The 19,314-nt window shown below is 37.0% G+C and overlaps 1 protein-coding gene across 1 annotated transcript in view; it reads left to right on the forward strand.

The window, feature by feature from the left end:
• Window positions 1-4,987: 4,987 nt before the first annotated feature.
• GPR126 (G protein-coupled receptor 126) overlaps window positions 4,988-19,314 on the forward strand; it is a gene marked incomplete at its 3' end in the record, with an annotated part of 88,719 nt that continues 74,392 nt past the window's right edge. Inside the window, exon 1 of the mRNA XM_010087129.1 lies at window positions 4,988-5,087. Within this exon, the coding sequence (XP_010085431.1) occupies window positions 4,988-5,087 (100 nt within the window). The remainder of the gene's footprint in view (window positions 5,088-19,314) is intronic.

Below are 19,314 nucleotides of genomic sequence, written 5' to 3' on the forward strand. Positions count from 1 at the left end.
GTCGGTACTAGGGGAAAAGGGCAGGGTTTTCTGACAGTGCACGGTGAAGTTAACGCAGAAATGAGGAGTTCCTAAAGACCTAGTGCTGCAGGGCTACAGAGTTGCAAACAGCCGGCAGATAGTTGCCTGCAACTGGGGTAAGTTCATTGTGAAAGCAGTGTCTTGTTTTTTTCAGCTCTTGCAGTGAGCGTGCGAGTGTTTTGAAGGCTGACTGTAAGGATAATTAGGAGCAAGTAATGCTTAACAGAATGAAAGTTTTAACTGGCATTGTGTAATTCATCTTCCAAGACAGTCGTGTACTAGTGTTTAAAGCAAAGGTTTCAAAATTAAAATTGACTCCCCTGTTAACCTACAGGAACTAAATGGTGAGTTGCAATCCCCTTTCACTTGTTGTAGTTCTACCCAAGAGTAATTAAGCTTAAAATCTTTTTGTTTACAACCTATATGAGAAAAAAATTATGAAATTGATGTTATCTTTCCTTTAATTTTAAAGTGTCAGCAACATTTTTCTTTAATAGCTCTAGACATGTTAAAGACCAAAGGAAGTCATGTCAGACTGCCTGGGGCAGAATTCACATCCTAATCCAGGGAATTTTGCCGAAACTTTGAACAAGGAAGATGGTGTATTCAAATATGTATTGCATGTTTTGAGACTATACAGTGTACACATTAAATGCTCTAGATTATTCACATTTTGTGTATATTTTCTTGCAGAGCTGTGTACTCCCTAAAAAGTGATGATGTTGCGTTAGCTGGCTGCTGGCATGTAGAGTAAAAGGTTTAGTAGTTCGATGTGGCAAGAGTCCCACTAATTTCTTCTTGAACTACGTCTAGTTACCATCCATTTATGGTTTAGATAAATTACATGTCTATTTTTCTCTTTGGGGATGAATTGTGAATAAGCTCATTGTCTCCCTATGTTATGGAGAATGAAAGTAGCTGTGGACTGGGCTGTATTGAATTGGTAGCTAGAGTGCATAGCTGGTCATGTCACACAGTGTCTACAACAGAATAATGCTAGTCCATGGAAAAATTAGTAGTTCTTCTGTAAGACTCCATAGAAGGGCACTTTCTAGTTTTTCTAATATTTTGTGGAAAAAAAATGCATTAAGAGGGATTGCTGTTGTGAGACTACATCCAACTGTAATGGATGTACTCCTACCATAGGTATCCTAATAGTCCCCAAATATATCGGATAAAATACTGGTTTGCTTCTGTATTTGACAATCTACAATGATTTGTTCAGAGCTGCTAGCGTGCTACCAGCGGGGACAGAACAGGTCTGTTTCATTAAAACTGAAACAAAATAGAGAAGAAAAGCCACTATGAACAGTGTTTAGCAATTTTAATGTAGCCAGGGTCAAAGACAAAAACAATCTGCGATGTTCTGAAGGTGGACAACTCTCTTTGTTATGGATTGTTTCGCTTACTTAAATTCTTGATGTGTTTTAGTATGTTGGTGTGCTGATATCCTCTCTGCTATTGACAAACGTTAAATGACAGAACACATCCTCTTGACACTATTTGAAACAGAAACACAAGACCAAAGGGGTTTCTTGGGCCATTGAGTCAGTGCTGTTGTAGCAGTGGCCTATGCCATCCCTTGATGACCTATGAACTAACCCAGAACTGTTTGCTAATTTTTATGTTGAGTTATTCATATGCTGTTTGGATTCAGTTCTAGATGTTAATGAACACAAATAATAAAGAAAATGAACCTTAAAATAAATATAAACATAGTGGTTATTAACAGGTGAATAATATCTGCAAATAAGGGTTTTTTAAATGCCTGGAAAGTATTTACCAGCTCCTCTGGCTCCTTTTCATAATTGTCTGCCAATTAGGATGTCGTATTATAAAAATATCAGAGATGGATTTTGGTATGGAAGAGCCTTTCTGTTGGTAACGTTAGCCCACTTCCATCCCTGACAACTTCTTGTGTGAACAAGAGTGTTACGCATGTCACAGCACAGGGCTGTGAGCAGCCAGGTTTCTGAATTTTGGCTTTATTTTATAGCACTCGACTAGAGGTTATGCTTTGTAACACAGATCTTCAAAAGTACTCTCCCAAAGAAGCAGATCTGACTCAGGGGGCCTGCATTAGTGGAGTGTTTTGGTAGTGTGCTGCTTCTGTGGTTATTCTTGTTTGAGTTTGATAAACCTTTCTTTCTTGTCAACTGAGATGATGTGGTGTAATGAAAGTTGTTTTGTCCTTCAAAAAATAAGTAGAGGAGACAGGTTTCCTATTTTTTACATATTTATTTATTTCAGTGGAAAAACTATATTTTTTATAGCAATTGTATAATTATCTAGCCTTTTTTCTCTGGGGAAAAAAATTTGTAGTTACTTCTTTCTGCCTTCTTGTTTGCATTTATTTATGCTTTGCTCTGTTGTTGATTATCCGTGTTCTTAAAATCTTTCTTGATTTGTGCTTTTTACAAGAGTGAGAATGAGGAAACAGATGGTAAACTAACACTGTGAGTACTGGCTTGTAAGTGTTACTGCAATGCAAGTAACATTATCAAACAGAAATTGGCCAAATTAAACACTGTCAGACTAATGCAGAAACTCAGATTCTTTAAGAAAGGCACTAAAGACAATCTAACTGGGCAGAGTCACTGCAGACCTCAGTAGCAGAAACTTGTGTTATTTTTCCCTGAGTATCTCAAAAGTTGTATCTTAGATTCTCCAGCTGTTCAATGAGTGAAAACCTCAGCTGAGTTTACAGTGTTATCAAAAGTGATGATTGCTGTAGCAAACAGAAAATGTATCAATGCAATGAAAACCAACACAGATTTCTTCTGAATTAATAATTGTTTGTGACTGTTTCCTAGTCTGACGACTGTGCTTGCTCAAAACAAACCAATAAACAAAAAACAGTAATGCAACCACTTCTGCAGGTTTGCACTGATAGATCATGCATCAGGCTTGCATTTGTCTCAGTAGCTGCAAATTCTGTCTTCTGTAGAAACAGCAATATTCTTCTGTATCTCTGGTATGTTATGGTGTTATCCTCAGCATTCCCATTTCACCACTCTGAGTATATATGCATGCTGTATGTGTTCCCATGTGTATATAACTGTTTTCATGTCTTAAAAGTACTTCTGTTCAAAGTCAATTTTCTAAATTAATATTAAGGGCATCGTGGACTTATGAATTATATACATTGAGCAGTAGCTGTTCCCAAACATCAGCATTCTGTTGTCTGAGATTTTAATAGGGACTTTTGGGTCATTAAGTTGAAGGACAATAATTCTATTGTTTGATAATCTCGTTATTTTATGTGTTTGGCTTCATCAAAGAGAATCTTGTATTTCAGAGCCCAGTGACTTCTGTGCTTGTCTTCAACACTTGTTAAGTTTGACTTTACAATATCTCAGAAAAGTAAATCAGCTTCAAATTCCTGATTTGATACAACTACTCATGAAGAACTGGACTTCTTTTGTAATCAGATACTTATGCTATGCAACACTGCACTGAAGGGAAACCTAACCGACTGCAGCAGTCGTCCTTTACCTGGGTTCATTGGCACCTAGCCCACAGGAGTGGTTTGATGATCTACTACTTTTAAAACTGAAACATTAGTTGTTCCTTTACAATAGTTTATCATGCTGCATTAAGTTTGGCTTGTCTACATTACAGAACTCCACTTTGGGAAGAAACAGAAGCTGATACTGGGAAAGGATTTACATTTGCCCCTAGATTGCACTGGTGGCTTCACAGAAATGTCTGTGGAGCAGAAGGAAGGCTATTTTCCCAAGTTTAAGAAAATTAATTTTTCTTGCTACTGAGTATGAACTCTATATTTTCTTTCACTTACCTCTTTCACATTTCCATCCCGATAAATCATACCAGCTGCCATTCCAAATCCCCCCCCTTTTTTTTTTTCTGTATTTAATATGCGCTAACCTGGAAGACATTTGCATTCGTCAGTGTTTCTTCATGGCTATTCATTTGTGGTTCTTCACATACTGTTGCTGGGAATAGACTTGTGAAATATTTTGGGGACTCTTAGAGATTTTCTCCCAGTATGAGTAGATAATATCTTACTGAACAAAAGCCAGTTATCATTGCCAAATAGGAGGGGAAGGAGTTGGTCAAAATAATGTGGGTTGTGTTTCATTACTTGGTGCTTACTTTTGCTTGTTGCTAACTTGTTGAATAAAATGAGACAGGAATGTAATGGAACATCATTCGTTTTGGATACATGGTTAAAAGTCTGACCAAAGTCTTAAGTCTTTCTTGCTTCCTCTTCTGCCCACTATGGAGGAAATATTTTGGTTTAGCCATTAAATGTCCTGTACGCTTCAAGGCAAAGGAAACTTTAACTTCGAGCTATAACTAATGGAGATTTTTGTATAATTGCATTTGTTTTATTAAATAATAAAGATGTCCCTGACTTCACTGGCAGCACAGATGAGCTCCTAGATTTCAGCAATGAAAGTTTTGTGATTTTCATTAAGTTGCCAGCAGAAAATATTGTAGCTATCAAAATATGAGCATTAAAAAATATGGAAAGGCTGGTTAAGGGCAGAGGCAAATTCTCACATACTATCTTTATATAGTTAATAACAAATATGTATGTATGATATATATAAACAGCATAAATGTTATTTTTATATGTAAATTATGTAAATAGGTAAAGTAAAACTTTGCAGTCTCCATAAAAACCCTACACCTTAACTCTTTCAGATTGTTACCGTATGGGCTTCTTGTTTCTTTTACTGAAATACCACCCACACCTGTCTGCTTAGAAGCCCAGCACCAACCAGTCTTCCGCTTTGGTGTCTGCTAAGGACCAGACAACATCATTTCTGACCCCTTTTAGCGAGCGTAGAGACCTCTGTCTCTAAGCAACACTAGGGCCATCCATGATTTTCAAGTGCTATTTACTACTGCTTACTAGTTTGACTAAAACCAGTATTTTCTCATTTTCTTGGCTTGTTGTAAAGCTGCCTGAATTCTTGCTCACTTTTTTTTCCTTAGGATGTCTCATGTAGGTGAAATGTGGTGCTATCACTGGAAATGGAAGCTGCAGCACTGTCTCTGCTTGTTTACCACATATATTATATGCATGCAGCAGGCAGGTAAGTCAGCAAATTATCTTCTCGCTTAAATAAATAGTCTAGGAGCCAAAGTCTTGATGACTAAGGATTATGCTTACATATGACTGAATGATGTACAATATAATATTTTGATGAAAGTGATGTGTTATTACTATTAGTTGCAATTTGATAGGTTGTGTGATATTTCCTGCAACTGCTGAATTTTATTTTTGTTGGTTTTTATCATTCTGCTGTTATTAATTTTTTTTCCCTTTGGTTATGTACTTTGAATTCTTTCATTTTGCCTTTCCTTTTACCTTGTTAATACCTACCTGTGTTTTTACTTTCTTCTGGTTGTTGAAATACTGTGAGTAATCATTTATTTCTTCCATTTTCCACAGTACTGTTTGTGCCTGTACATTATGTATTCAGTACCCTTCAATCTAGCTCAAATCTGTAAAATAACCGTAGTGTGCTTATTATTTTTTACACTCTTTTATGATTCAAATAATAGAAACATTCCTCAGCAAGCTGTATGTACATAAAATAATCATACATGGTAAAGAGCAATTAGTTTAAACTTAACAGTCTTGGTCTGTAGTGATGCTTGAGCACAGAGTAATGTAACGCATTTTGACTGTTTTCTTTAAACATATGAATGAGAGATTTTGTTTACTAAATGTCTTTTCCTAGCCACTAGAGTGCAAAATATTTTAGGAGCTCCAGCTGCTTTACTGGAAAAAACCTCTGGAGTTTATTCTGGAGCATAAGAACCTTTTGGAGGAGCTCGTAGTGCTCAGCTAATTCCATATCAGATGGGTGGTTCTGCTGTTACAGACTTGCCATTGGAAAATGGATGGTTTATATATAGCAAGAGTTTCTAGCTTCTTTGATATTGTTTTTTCTCAAAATAAAAAGTGCAGGGTTTTGTTTTTTTTTAAACCTGCACTTTTTATTTAGAGAAAAAACAATACAGTAACTGTGCAGTAGCAATTTCCAGCTTCATGTCACTTTAATAGGTGTTTTCCATTTCCATTACATTGTGTAGCCAGAAATGTACTTGGAACTGGACTCTCACTTGTGGCTCTGTTCACTGGTGGACTTTATTTTCCCGGGCCATTTATGATCCTGGGCCAGGCAGCTGCCATCCTCAGTATAAAATAAATGAGCAAAAACTGCTCTAATTTACGGCTGCCATGGACTGTTATCTGGTCACATTAAGATCCAAAGACCAAAGGCCTTTGCTAATTCCTCTTAATAAAAGTTTAGTTATTGAAAGTGCAGGTGACACAGCAAGAGTAAGTCCCAAGAGCCAGAAGGTCCTAGCCAGTGTGCTGTGAGGACAGAGAAAGCCAGCTACAAGCTCACCTGTGCATTCAGCTAATCACAGCATACCATTGCTACCCGTGCTGGTACTGAGCAAGTAGATGGGTCAAAAGCCCGATGCCAAGCACCGAGATACACTTCTATGAAATCATATATGCCCATGGCTACCTACTTCAGGAGTAAAGTGGTTGGTGCCGTTGGACTGGTAAAAGGAGCCAAAGTGTTCCAGCTAACTCGGTCTCCTCTATTATAGTTACTGTCTGTGCTCCTTTGTCAGGCACTGGTTTGGCATGTAGGAGACTCAGAACCAGGTCTCTGATGGAAATCAGAGCAGAGACATGAACCTGAGTCTTTTACATTTCAAGTGCATGCCCCTGGGGGCTTTTACTTTCTTGCTTTGACTGGAAAAGATTTGAAATCTTCAAAACTTTCAGGAAAAGATGCTTCCCTATCGGCCTGAATGATGAATAGATAAATAAAGTACATTGGAACCACCCAGGTTCAGTAGACAAATGTTTGCTGTTCAACAGTGGAAGAGATCACAGACAGTCTGCCAATAATACTTGACTGAAATGAAAATGAGACATTTACCTTTACAGCAACCTGTCATTTGGCAGTACTCATCTGTAGACCCTCAGGGCTGATGTTTCTTTTTATGGTGATGTAAAAGCATAGGTTATGCTGCAAAATGGTGTCTTTTCATCTGTTCTTTTTAGTAGAGCAAGGCAGACAAGGTGGGAAACACTGCTACTCCTGCATTTGTTATTTTGTGTTCTTAAAAGGTATTGGCTACTTTGGCTGTGGATCCATATGGTATCCATAATTGCCCTGGCAGCTTAAGCTTTACTGAAGTTACAGTAGAAATATCATAAAACTTGACATCTATCCAGATTCACTAGTGAGCTGTAAGCTTAGAAAGCTATTGAGGCTTATTAAGCTTTGCCTAGAGGAGGTTACATACAAGCGAGGGATTAAGACCATCAGGTACAGGTCTTATGGATTATTTAAGGGACTATTCATAGGGATAAAAATATCAGTCATGCTGTGACATGGAAAAATTGCAAAAGTAATAATTTTATAGTTTAACTTGAGAAGAGCTACAGGACTTGGCCTGCTTTCAGAAACAAAGCTTAGGAGAAAGATTACACTGCAGAAAACTTAGAACAGGAGTGGGATGCTCTGTGAAAAGAATGTGTAGCCACAATTTGATCAGTAAGGTACTGGCAAGCAGGTGCAGCAGTGGAGTATATTCCCAAAATGTATGTCTGATACATCAGAGGAATGGATGGAGTCTGACACTTAAAATAGAAAGACAGAAAGAAATGTTAAAAATGAAAAATAAATTATAAAAATGCAATATGTCCTTTGGTTAAAATCTCAGCAACCTTAACTGTTTTGGCATACTGACTTCAGGTCATGTGTAGAGACATGGGGTGAAGTTACTGAGCAGCTCAGTAAGCAACTTGGCAGGTTTCCACTCCTGTCTGGGGCAGACGTCCCTGATGGCCTTGAGTGAGTCATGTAGCTGTGCCTCAGCTTCCCTGCCTATAATGATAAGTGTATATGTCTTGCCTCCCTGTAAACAGCTTGCCTGTCTTCCAGTGAAAGGACTGTATAGAAGCTGAGATGTTAGAATGGTGGTGCTTTAACCAGAATTAGTTAAATCCACTTTTATCTGGAGATTCACACGTTCCTAACTTTTCATTTGCGTGTACATTTGGTTGGTTTCAGAGAGCCCAAAAGAGAACAAAAGAGTGAACAAAGTTCTGGAAAACATAACTAATGAGGGCAGACAGAAGGAACTAAGATTTTTTGGTCTAGAGTAGGCAGAAGGGGGAATGCATAATAATTTAGAGTATTTAAGGAGCTAGCTGCAGTGGGAAGGAGTAGACTGATCTTTCTGGACAATTAAAAGGGCGAAAGAAGGAGCTTAAATTACAGCAAGATAAATGAGGGGAGGAAATCTCATCAAAAGGTATAGATAGTAGTGGAACAGATTGCCAAGGAAGACTGGGGAATCTCAGTCCTTGGAAAGGTATAGTAATATCTGCCAGAAGTGGTTTATTTCTATAGCCCTCTTTCCTTGGGGCTGAGAAATAGATCAGGTGATTTCCAAAGTTCCCTGATTTCTGTAGTGCTTCCTTAATCTTTGCCCTATAGAAGTTATTTTGGTTCAAAATCTAGGAAATGAGGATATCCATTAAAAATTACATTTCTCAGAATATGACAGTGCTTTTGCTGTGCTCACAAAATTATGTTGGTGTTTGTCTTGTTGCAATGGCCTCATTTTTATCTGAAATAAGAAAGCAGCAGTTCAGTATGGAAAGCAAAACTCAGTTGCTTCAGGTGTCTGTAATCTCACAAAAAGTGTTCAGTTTAGTCTCCCCTTGCTTTTTGGCTTTTCTGCTGTCATAGTAAAATGTCTAATGTTTAAGTATCGTAGAATCTGTTGGTTTTGACTATGCTCTATGTTGCAAACCAGGAGCAGAACTGGGTTTTTTTCAGTGACCTTAAAAGCAGGTTCCAGTTTGCATAAATACTTTCCAATCTAGTTTTCAAGTGTCTTGTCACTACTGAACTTGCAGGATTTTGAAAACTTGTACATTTTGAGGACATTGCAACATCCTTATAAGAGTTTTTACCTTCTCATGTAATCAGTAGATACATAACTACATAAAAGTCAGTAGCCGTTTTAAATGTTGACTACCTTGCAACTGTATTTTGTTTTATTCAGGGCATGGAAAATATTTCTTTTAGTAAAGCCATGAATACATCTACAATTCTAATTACGCTATCTCTGCATTATGCCCCATACTGCTAATATCGCAGAATTACTATGACTGCAGCTAATGGCAGAGTGAGCATCGGTTCTAACGTGCATCTATCAGTAAAGTCCATTGGTGTCAGTAGTCGTAGAATCATAGATCATAGAATGGTTTGGGTTGGAAGGGACCTTAAAGATCATCTAATTGCAACTCCCCTGCCATAGAGTTTTCATGTTTCCATGTCCTGAAAAGGTTTTTATCAATCCCCAGGAGCTCACCAAAGGGTAAGTTCCAGTCCTATTAACAGTTCCTGAAATTTGAATTTCATTTTTTAATGGTGGTTCAAAGCAAAGCAAATCTGGAAGCAGATCCTTCACCCACATGGCTGATAACTATCTCCAACATAGTGTCCATCATGCTCCTTAATTGGGCCTGTGTAGAGAAAGGAGGGATTGAAGTCCTCCACTGTTTATGGGAGAGTTTTGGAGTGACCCTGCAGACTCAGGAGCCTCATGAGAGCTGGGAAGGGAGTATGGTGGGAAGTATTGCTAACACCACCCCTACTAGCAGCGAGAGTTAGTCACATCTCCATCTGGGAGAACGGACTGGGTTTTATCTCAAAAGGCCCAAGTCAGGAAGTGTGTCTTTTCACCACAGATCTGAAACTGCCTACCCCAGCCAAGGGCCAAAGATCCTGTCGCCGAGTGAATGATGAAATGATTGTCAGCACATTCCCTTATCTTCCTCTCTCTTATCATGTGCACAGCAGGACCCGAAGTGCCAAGACGTTAACCCAGTCAGTCAGCACAATCCTCACGTACAGCAGAGAGGTGGGGGATGATTTTATAACATTATTACTGGCGCTTGGTGAAAATTCTCCCTTGATGTCCCCAGGGTAGGAACAGGTGTGCATATATTATTGCTGAGCAGGGTAAATGCGGCTGAGATTGTTGGCTCTGACTCAGCCCTGGAAATTCATGTTTCTGAACATTATGGAAAAAACTCAGAAAACTGGAAAAGTTTGAAAAAAGTGTTCAGTCTTGCAGTCTCTTTCCTTATGTAGGCATACATACGTTATGTGTAATTGAGATTAGTTGGAGGAAATCTGGGTATTTAATGAATAGCTCCGAAGCGTTTTTATTCTCTCCCCTTTCTCTGCCCGTCATCTTTTATGCTTTAATGTAGCTTAAGCAAAACAAATCAAAAGCAATCCTTTATGTTCTGTTTAATATCTAAATTTCTGCTGGCTTGAGGCATGTGTTTAGAATTTCTGTTCATATAAATCTTGCAGAGAAAGTTACTAGTTGGCTTTCTTGTATTTCCCTTAGTTGACAGTTTGTTAATGTGAAAGTAAATCACTGTTGGAATGAATTTTACAGGAAGCTGCTGCTCATTACCTCTGTTTACAGTTTTAGTTATAATTTTTGGATGGTGCTGATAATTCTTGTCCCTAAAGTGTTTGGGCCTCAGTGCATTAACATAGCAATATTGCCTTAAAAGCACAGTGATTTTTTTTTTCCCCTTCCTCCGGTATGCACCTGTAGCCAAACCCGAATGGAATATGGTCAAACATTACAGAAATTCAAAGCCGACTAGGACCGCATCTTACAAGGTCTCTGCACTCCTTTATTAGAAGATAGGCTAAATAATGCACATTTCTCTAAAGAATATACCTGTAAAGAAAGAATATACCTTTCACTGAAGGTCCTACCTTTATGAACTGTAGATTTTGGAATCTGTTTATAATTTACTTTTGCCTCATTTTTTCTGTTCACTGTTAAGAATGAAAAACAGCAAAATGAGAATTTGTCAGTTTGTCAATATTGTCTATGACAATGGACAATAAAAGCATCTGTCTCAGTAATATATCCAACAATAGCCCCAAAATTACTTGTGGCCTCCTGGACTGTGTTTTATAAAAGGCTGTTTCTGTTTGAGGTTATTATGTAAAGAAATTAATTTTTTATGGTATCTGTCTTATTAAAAGACCAAAGTCTTTGAGGATGTCACTTTTTTTTCTTTTGTGGGTTAATATTGTGAGAAATGTTGCACCATGAAGTGAAGGTGTTAACTAGGAATAGAACAATTTCCCAGGTAAAAGCTCTTTACATATGTCTAGCAATCATGTGACTTGCACTTTAGTATGTGTTACAATTAATACAGAGTAACTAAAATAGTTGATTTCATATTCCAGTGGACCTTTTAGAAGTGAGTGGTTACCACTGTAAAGTCAGAAAGAAAGGCTGATCTTGCAGATTTTGGATGCATACTGTTATGTTCATGATTGTTTTGAAGAATATTGGATTTGTTTATTTAATGGGATTGCTTAAGGTGTAATATTTGATTTGCATAAGGTGTAATGTGTTATGTTCACTAGATCAAGGCCTCTGTTATCAATGTCTGATAACTGAAGTGTTAAAATTTGCATTTTTATTACAACCACAGCACAGAGATGTCTGAGATAGATATACTTACCCTGTGTATTATGTATGGACAATACTAAAATGAAGAAAAACATGTATGGCTCTTATTTTACAAGAATTTGAAAAAAATGAAGTGAAGAAATTTTAGCTACAGTTTAGTAAGGTACTAAGAAATTAGAAGATTCATCCAGAAAATTACATTCCTCGTTAAGACAGTGTATAGAATTACCTCTGATTAATTAATTCACCCATACTGTTTTAGAATTTCTCCTTCTTCATCATGGGAATGAAAAATTTCACCCCCATGAGAGGAAAATACAGTATTTCAGTTATAGACTGCAAATATTTTCTACAGAATTAACTAAAATATTAGTGTAATAATGATAAGTTACATCACAGCAGTACATCCCTTACTGCAATATGGTGAACAAAAACTACTTTTCCTGCCCTGAATATTATAAGATAGGCACTCATACCAAGGGAAGGCAGGGTTTCCACAAACACCTCTTGTTTTGTCTGGGTTCGGTGATCACTGGTGTGCTCTGTTCCTGTAAATGACAGACTAAGCTCTAACTGCTGCTGCAGTACAGGACAATTAAGTGCATAATTCATCGTTAGAGTTCTGCTTATGTGGTCAGGCCTCAAGGTATGATTCATACTAATTCACTTTAATGGCCTTCTCTTGAAGAATCAAGCCACTTTCTGCTCTAAACCCAACTCCAGTCATAAACTTTTGGTACCACTATGAACTTGTACTCCTTTTTTCTCATCTTTCATTTTGATATTTTTACCCCATTGTCTGTGATACTGGGACAACAGCAGCTTGATCAGCATGTTGGCTGTTTTCAGTTTGTTAGTTGGAAACAATTTTGCTAATTGTCCTCAAGTTTTCAGCCCTCAAACATTCTCACCAATTCCCGTTCTGTGAATTTTCCCTTTGGTAATTTCTGAACATCTTTCCCGTTATTTACTGGTTTGTCCAAATTCCAGTGTAACAAATAGTCACTTTTGACAAAAGAGGCCACCATAGTGGTAACTCAGATTGTTTAATACTCTAAAACTCCAGCTATGCCAATGAAGATGTAAGCTACTTAATATTCTGTAGAAGTGTCAGCATGGCATATTTTCAGATAACTTTTTTTTTTTGAAAGTTCTTGTAGACTGAAAAAGTGTGCATTGGAAAATACTTTGCTCTTTTAAAGTGTGACAGAAAGTTACTTCCCATTCTTGAAACCACTTTTTTTATTTTTTCTGGATATCCCCAAAGTAGCCCATCTGTCTTCCAGCACGTTGTAAAACAACTGTTTTATTCAGAGATAAATATCTGCAAGAGTTAGCTCTTGTAGAACCGGGGTATAGCCATGAAAAGATCATCACACAGCTAACCTAGTTTTTGAAAGGATACAATGCAATCAGGGTTTTTCCAGTTCCAGCTTTTTCCCCTCATGAATATGCTTCTTAATGGGTGTCAGACAGAAAACTGCAACTCCCTATCTTGAACAGAGTTTGTTTTGTTCAAATGCATGCTCTGGCTTCTCACAGCTCTTCTCATTAGGAGCTGTGCAGTGACAAATCCATACTATGACGCTGAAGTCATTTTTTTTTATCAGAACTTGCTTTTTAGGTGGAGAAAAAGACCTCATGGTTGAAGTTGTCACAGAGGCATTTGTACAAGTCCCAGTCCTCAGTGACTTTTATCCTGTGGTGTGAGGGGAAGTGTGGGGTTTTTTTCTCATTGTCTTGAATTTACAGGAAAGGCTTATAAGGGGGTTTAAATTTAAAATATTTTTTTTTCTAATTCTGTGTCTAAATGTTTTCCAGTTCCCAAGTATGTTATTCATATATCATACTGCACTTTACAGAAACTGGAAGTATACAGGGAAGGCTGAAATCACTTTGCCTGATGGGTCATTAGTCATATGCAAAGGAACACCAATATTGTGTCTTTTGTACTGAAATCTAAGATCACTGAGAGATTTCGTGCTGGGTATGGCTCTCCACCTCTCCAATATTTTGGGTAACAAATTGCCCAAATTGTGTTCAACTCATCTTGGATTTTGGCTTTGGTTTAGAGAATTGTTATATTTCAATAAATCGTATCTGTAATGTACATACAAAAGTAAAAATGGCAAAATGATGGTCTTGAACAAAGGCATCGTTCACACAATGAGTTAGAAGGTGCGGGGTTTTTAAAAAACAAAATATTGTTTGACTGATAGAAATATTTAAAGGAAATGTAACTATAAAAACGTTGAGGCCCCTCCCTTCCGTGTGTAAGCCTAGTACATCAAATGTGCTGTGTGCACCAGCTGCCCTGGTTACAGTTTATAAGATGTAGGCTTTTTTCTTTGACCTCACAGATTTTGTCAGCATATCGATTCCATGATTTCCAGTATTTTGATCTTATTTTGAATGGGGTATGCTTCTGCTAAAATCTTGCCATGGGAACTGGCAAAGACATTGTATAGCAACAATACCACCAGCGAGGCTTCCCTCTCTCTGTTTCTGCGTATGGGGAATTACCCTCCTGTTAAGTGATTTTTTTCACTGCGTTACAAATGAATTGCCTTTAACCCTTCCATGTTCTCAGAAGGGTCTCAGTGAAAGTCAAAATGGTAGAAGTAGCATTGGTACAATTATAAATTTCTCTCTCTGGTGGCACACAATAATCAGAAGTTAGTACTGAGGATTAAAAAGGCAAACTTCTCTCTGTATGCATTCCCTCCCTCTAACAAAATCTGTGCATATTTTTGACATGTGGGTAATACCGAGTGGTTCCTAAATCACTTGCCAAACACTAGTAACTTAGAAGTTACCTACAAATAATGTATGTCTGGCTTAGTCAGTTGTCTTGAGTGTTGGGTGATTTTCTTCCTCCCATTGTCAGCAGTGTTGATGTACACGGTACAAGTATTCTCTTTTAGGCAGCTCCTGTATTACTTTGACTACTGCCCTCAACAAAAGTATCTGGAGTTGGTCTGTATTGTTTGTAGTGTATCAGAACCAAGTGTCTGGCAATTTAATTATATAATCAATAGCTGAACTCAAGATCTTAGGAAAAAAATTACCTATTTTCTTCTGCTTGTCTGCATAAATCTTTTACAAATAGCACATCAGAGCAAAGGAATGTATCAGATACCAGAAATGTATCTGAGAAGTGTCCATTTTTAAAGCTATTAATTTCAAAATATTTATCTTGCTTTATCATCTTAATCAGTTTTCTGATGTAATGAATAGTCTGAATTTGAAGGAGAGAATTACCATGTTAATTTTAAAATTTCACCATATTTTCTTACTGCTAAAAATAATTTTTCTTAAATAAAAAGATTTTTTTTCAAGAAAGTAAAAATAACTCTTACTAATAACATGACTGAAAAAATAATAAAATAAATTCATAGCAAGCATGCCATTTGCTTTTTTATGCTTAGGACTAGTGAAATTGAGACAGATCTGCTTCAACCTTGAAATAGTTTTACACAACTTTTGGAATAATATAAAAGGAAACACTTTTATAACAGTAAATATTCAGCTATACATAGTCTGGTGGTTCCTCCATTTTTAACTAGATTGCATAACATTGATTTTATTTGTTCCCACCAGAGTCAGTGCAAGTTTTACTACCCCCTTCAATAAGAGCCAAGATACATCACTGTTGAGCACTTTGGAAAATCCCACCCCAAATGTCCAAATAGAAGCTTTTTGGGAGTTGGTGTCTTGGCCAAGTTGGTCTTGTTATGTCAGAGGAAGCCAAAGTTCTGCCCCATGCCTTTGGAAGATTTAACTTCCATGGTGCTGCAGCATTGCTGTTCAGTGCTTAGAAAGGAAAAAGGCTTAAAGAATGAAAGAGCAGTTGCTGTGTACACTTGGCAGCGATTATGTGTTGTAACTTGTGGTTTTTGTCTGCAGATTACTGTGATCTCACTCAGTAATGCTTGAAATGGAAGAGGGTTTTGTATTCTGCTTTTTGTCTGTGTAATCCCCATGTCATGTGAATCCCAACTTAAGAATTAAGCTCCAGCAAAAAGCTCAAATGTACAAACTCTCCTGGTAGGGCTGATACTGAAAGACTTTTTCTTCTAGCACTGCTCATGCTTCATGCAGGGCTCTGTACCATTTGCAGGAGTTACCAGCACCTCAGATTCCCAGCAATTCAGTGGAAACGAGCATTACCAGTGCTCCTAAAAACTGAGCTAAGGAGAAGCCAGCATTTTTTCTCTATCGCACTCTTTTCAGCTGTTTATTGCATCCTGTTGGGGATTTTTTAATTGGCAGAGCCAGTTACTGAACAATCATAAGTATCCAGACATCCACTCTTGTTTCTACCTACCCATCCAGCCATAATATGCCTGGTTTTTAATCCTAACACACAGATGAAAACTTTGTTTTTCCTCTTTGAATGGATTGCTTTTAATTATAGTGGCGTGAATAATTTTTTGAGCTTTCCTCGTATTTTACTGTAGTGTGTGTGGTTGTAGTGAGAAGACAGCTCAACTTGGCCAGAGTTTTAATCTTTTGTATGAGGTCTGCAATACTTCTTATCTTAATCAGCTACTGTGTTTATTCACTTGAATATGAGAAAATCTGAAGAAACATCTTCTATTGAAGGGATCAAGCCAAACTTTTAAAAAAATAAAAAATCTGGTCTTTCAGCAATTAGTGATATTTCATATTAGATTTCTATTACCTTTCCTTTCCAGAGCTCATTGTAAGGAATGATACGATGACACCAGAACGGAAAATAAACTTGTATATTTTGAAAATAAATAAAGGTCTTAAACTAGAATCTGGTCATCAAAACATGAACTTTGTGAGTCACAATTGTAAATTACTTAATAGCAGTTGGTGAAAATTAAAGGAAGCTTTTTTTTTTTTTTTTTCCTCTTGCTGAGAAACTCTTCTGTGGTACTTGCAATTTGTTCTTTATAGGTTGTCATAATTTGATTGTCTTCATGTTTGTAGTTCAGGTTTTTCTTATATTGGCCCTCACCATAGATCTCAAACAATCCCCATTAGTCCATTTGCATCATTCTTCATAAAAGTTACGGTGTTGGAGTGTAAACTTAGAAGTATGTATACAAATACCAATGGCAACAAATATTGTGATAATCAAATGTTATGCAAGCAGACTTCATATGGCTGAGGCAGTCTATACATTCAAGAACCAGTTACCTGAAATGCAAGAAGATAGCCTTCACCATTAGATACCATTGTTGGGCTACACTTATGAATTTGTCAACAATTACAAAAAACACCAAGGACCAATACTGCATATGTTCCCAACCTTTCTTGGGATTATGGTGTATATTACACATACAGAGTTTTCAGTAAGACTAGCAATTCACCTGCTATGTTTTTAAAGTTATAATGAAACTCCATGGAGTTGTCCATTTAAAGTTACAATAGAAATGTTAAAGAGTAATAATGTTAGTATTTTATTATTTTTCTCTGTGTAGCGTTATTTTTCATAAGTGAACTAGTACTAGTTAGTATCATCATACCTCATGGGAGATCCACTGTCTGGATGTGGGATTGTCCGTTACCCTGTGCTTGTGTACTGCCATTAATAGTGTTACTTGACTTGTTCTTTGGCACTACTTTAAAAATACAATTAATACAAATTATATGTGATAAAAATGACTGATAAAAATGTCTATAAAACATTATATGTTTATGATGCATCTTTAAGTTTAGTACAGGAAAAACACTGAGCTAAACTTTTGGAACAGTTTAAAGGCAAATATCAATAAGGAAACACGTTAGTGTGTATATTTGCATTGTGCAGATGGATCTCCTGTACTGTCTGTGAGTGCTGACAGATTTATAAATCTAGCCCAATAGCACAGAGCCTTTGTCCACACTTATGTTCCTGAGTATGGGCTGCTTTGGTCATGGAAAAATATATATGTATGAGACTTGAATGAATAATGGTTTTTATTGTGAGCACCTCTATATCATCAGCAATATAAGGGGCTTGAATGAATATCCAGGCTCCTAACTACATACAGATATTGTTATTTCCCTGTAATTTATCTTTTCTAATTATAGCACAGTACATTTATTTCAGAAATTTCACGTGCTATTAATTGACTCTTACTTGTCTGTTACTGCTTTGAACTAACACAACCCTTTATTCCTACTAATTCTGACATAGAGTAAGACATTTACTTTTTTTTTTGTTTTTTTTACTTTCTAATAATTTCCTGTCTCATGTAGAGGTGAGGAAAAGACTGGGATTCAGCTAGTGAACTGAAAGAGAATTATAATCTAGAATCAGCACTTGCTACTTCAGTTGAAATCTTGCAGGCTTGTGTGATGGAAATAAAGGCATAAACCAGTGGGGTAGGTTTCCTTTGAGTGTCACACAATGGCACTTTTCAAAGTTTGACTTATTTTAATTAACAGAAGAAAACGTTAGGAAAAAAATACAATAAAGAAAATACTAAGTCTGGAAAGCTGGCGATTCAATAATTTGGAAATAACACAACTGAAGAATTCAGGTTGCCTGTGGAATTTTCCATTTTCACATCCACTGTGATGATGCAGGTTTTAGTTACAAAGTCACCTATTTTTTGTCATTGTCCTCCGGCTTTGTGCAGGGCAGACATGCTCTGAGGCTGAAAACAAACATGGTTTTTAAGGCCTTTGCTTAATGTGTAGCCAGAGCTAGAATAGGTATGCTAGATGAGGCATTAGGTTGCAAGAAGATCTCAGGGTTAGGCTGTGCTAGAAAAGTCAATGCTATCTCTGACTCTTGTCTGTTAGGGGTGGCTGAGCAAATTATTTTCATGGCTGTCTATAATGTGTCTCATTTTCTGTGCCTAACTGAAAGCTATAATTGCAGCTGAAGTGAATAGGAACTGTGTTTGACTGTATTAACCTCTGTATAATGTTGCAAATCATAGATAAGTTAGGTCTTGCGTGTCTGGATTAGACACCTAATGTCAGGGAATTCTTCCAGTCTTGATATTGCTCAACTACCCTTCTATAAAGTGAACTTAAGAATACTTCTTCTCTCACAGTCATATTGTAAGTTTTTAATTTATGACTGTTGGAGAAATGTTCAAATGTTATACTAATGAACACCACAGAAGAGCTCATGAGGAAATCAATTCTGTCCGGGAAAGGACTGGAATTGCTGCAAGGCTGAGGGTCATGCATGGAAGAATGGAGGTAAAGCAGGACACTGAAAAGTTGCTCATTGCATGGGATTTGTCCTTCCTGTGCACTGAATGAGGTCCTGCAAAAACGGTAGTGAGTGATTATGTAATAGAACTTTTTTTTCAATTATCTGTGCACAAAGGCAAAAGGAAGGTTAACTCTGGCATTTCCTAACTACAGGAGTCCTTGATTGTGCGAACCTAATGGCATCTGCATGTTTCTGGAACCGGTTTGTAGTGTTGGTATGTGTCCGTATATGCAGATAAAAATGTAATTACCATTAGAGATGTGTACTTAAAATTTTAATTTAACCCCTATGCAGAGCAGAAAGTCTTGTTAACAATTTATTTTTCTTGCTTTATTCATTCTCACTTATTCAGGATGTTCTCCACCATATTTTTGAGACATCTTAAGGAAGCAGAGATTGACACTGATTGAAGTAATCAAGCCACTTCACTGTGAAGCAATTCACTTAGGAGCAGAACTTTCCTTTTAATGTAATTATTTATTGTGACATTTGAATTACCCAGTAGTTAGAACAATAGCAGCCTGGTTCTGTACAACCTAAGGAACACCAGAACATAATTTTCATAATGA

This window comes from Pterocles gutturalis, unplaced genomic scaffold, assembly GCF_000699245.1.
Source record: "Pterocles gutturalis isolate BGI_N339 unplaced genomic scaffold, ASM69924v1 scaffold41156, whole genome shotgun sequence".
NCBI classification, from domain to species: Eukaryota; Metazoa; Chordata; class Aves; order Pterocliformes; family Pteroclidae; genus Pterocles; species Pterocles gutturalis.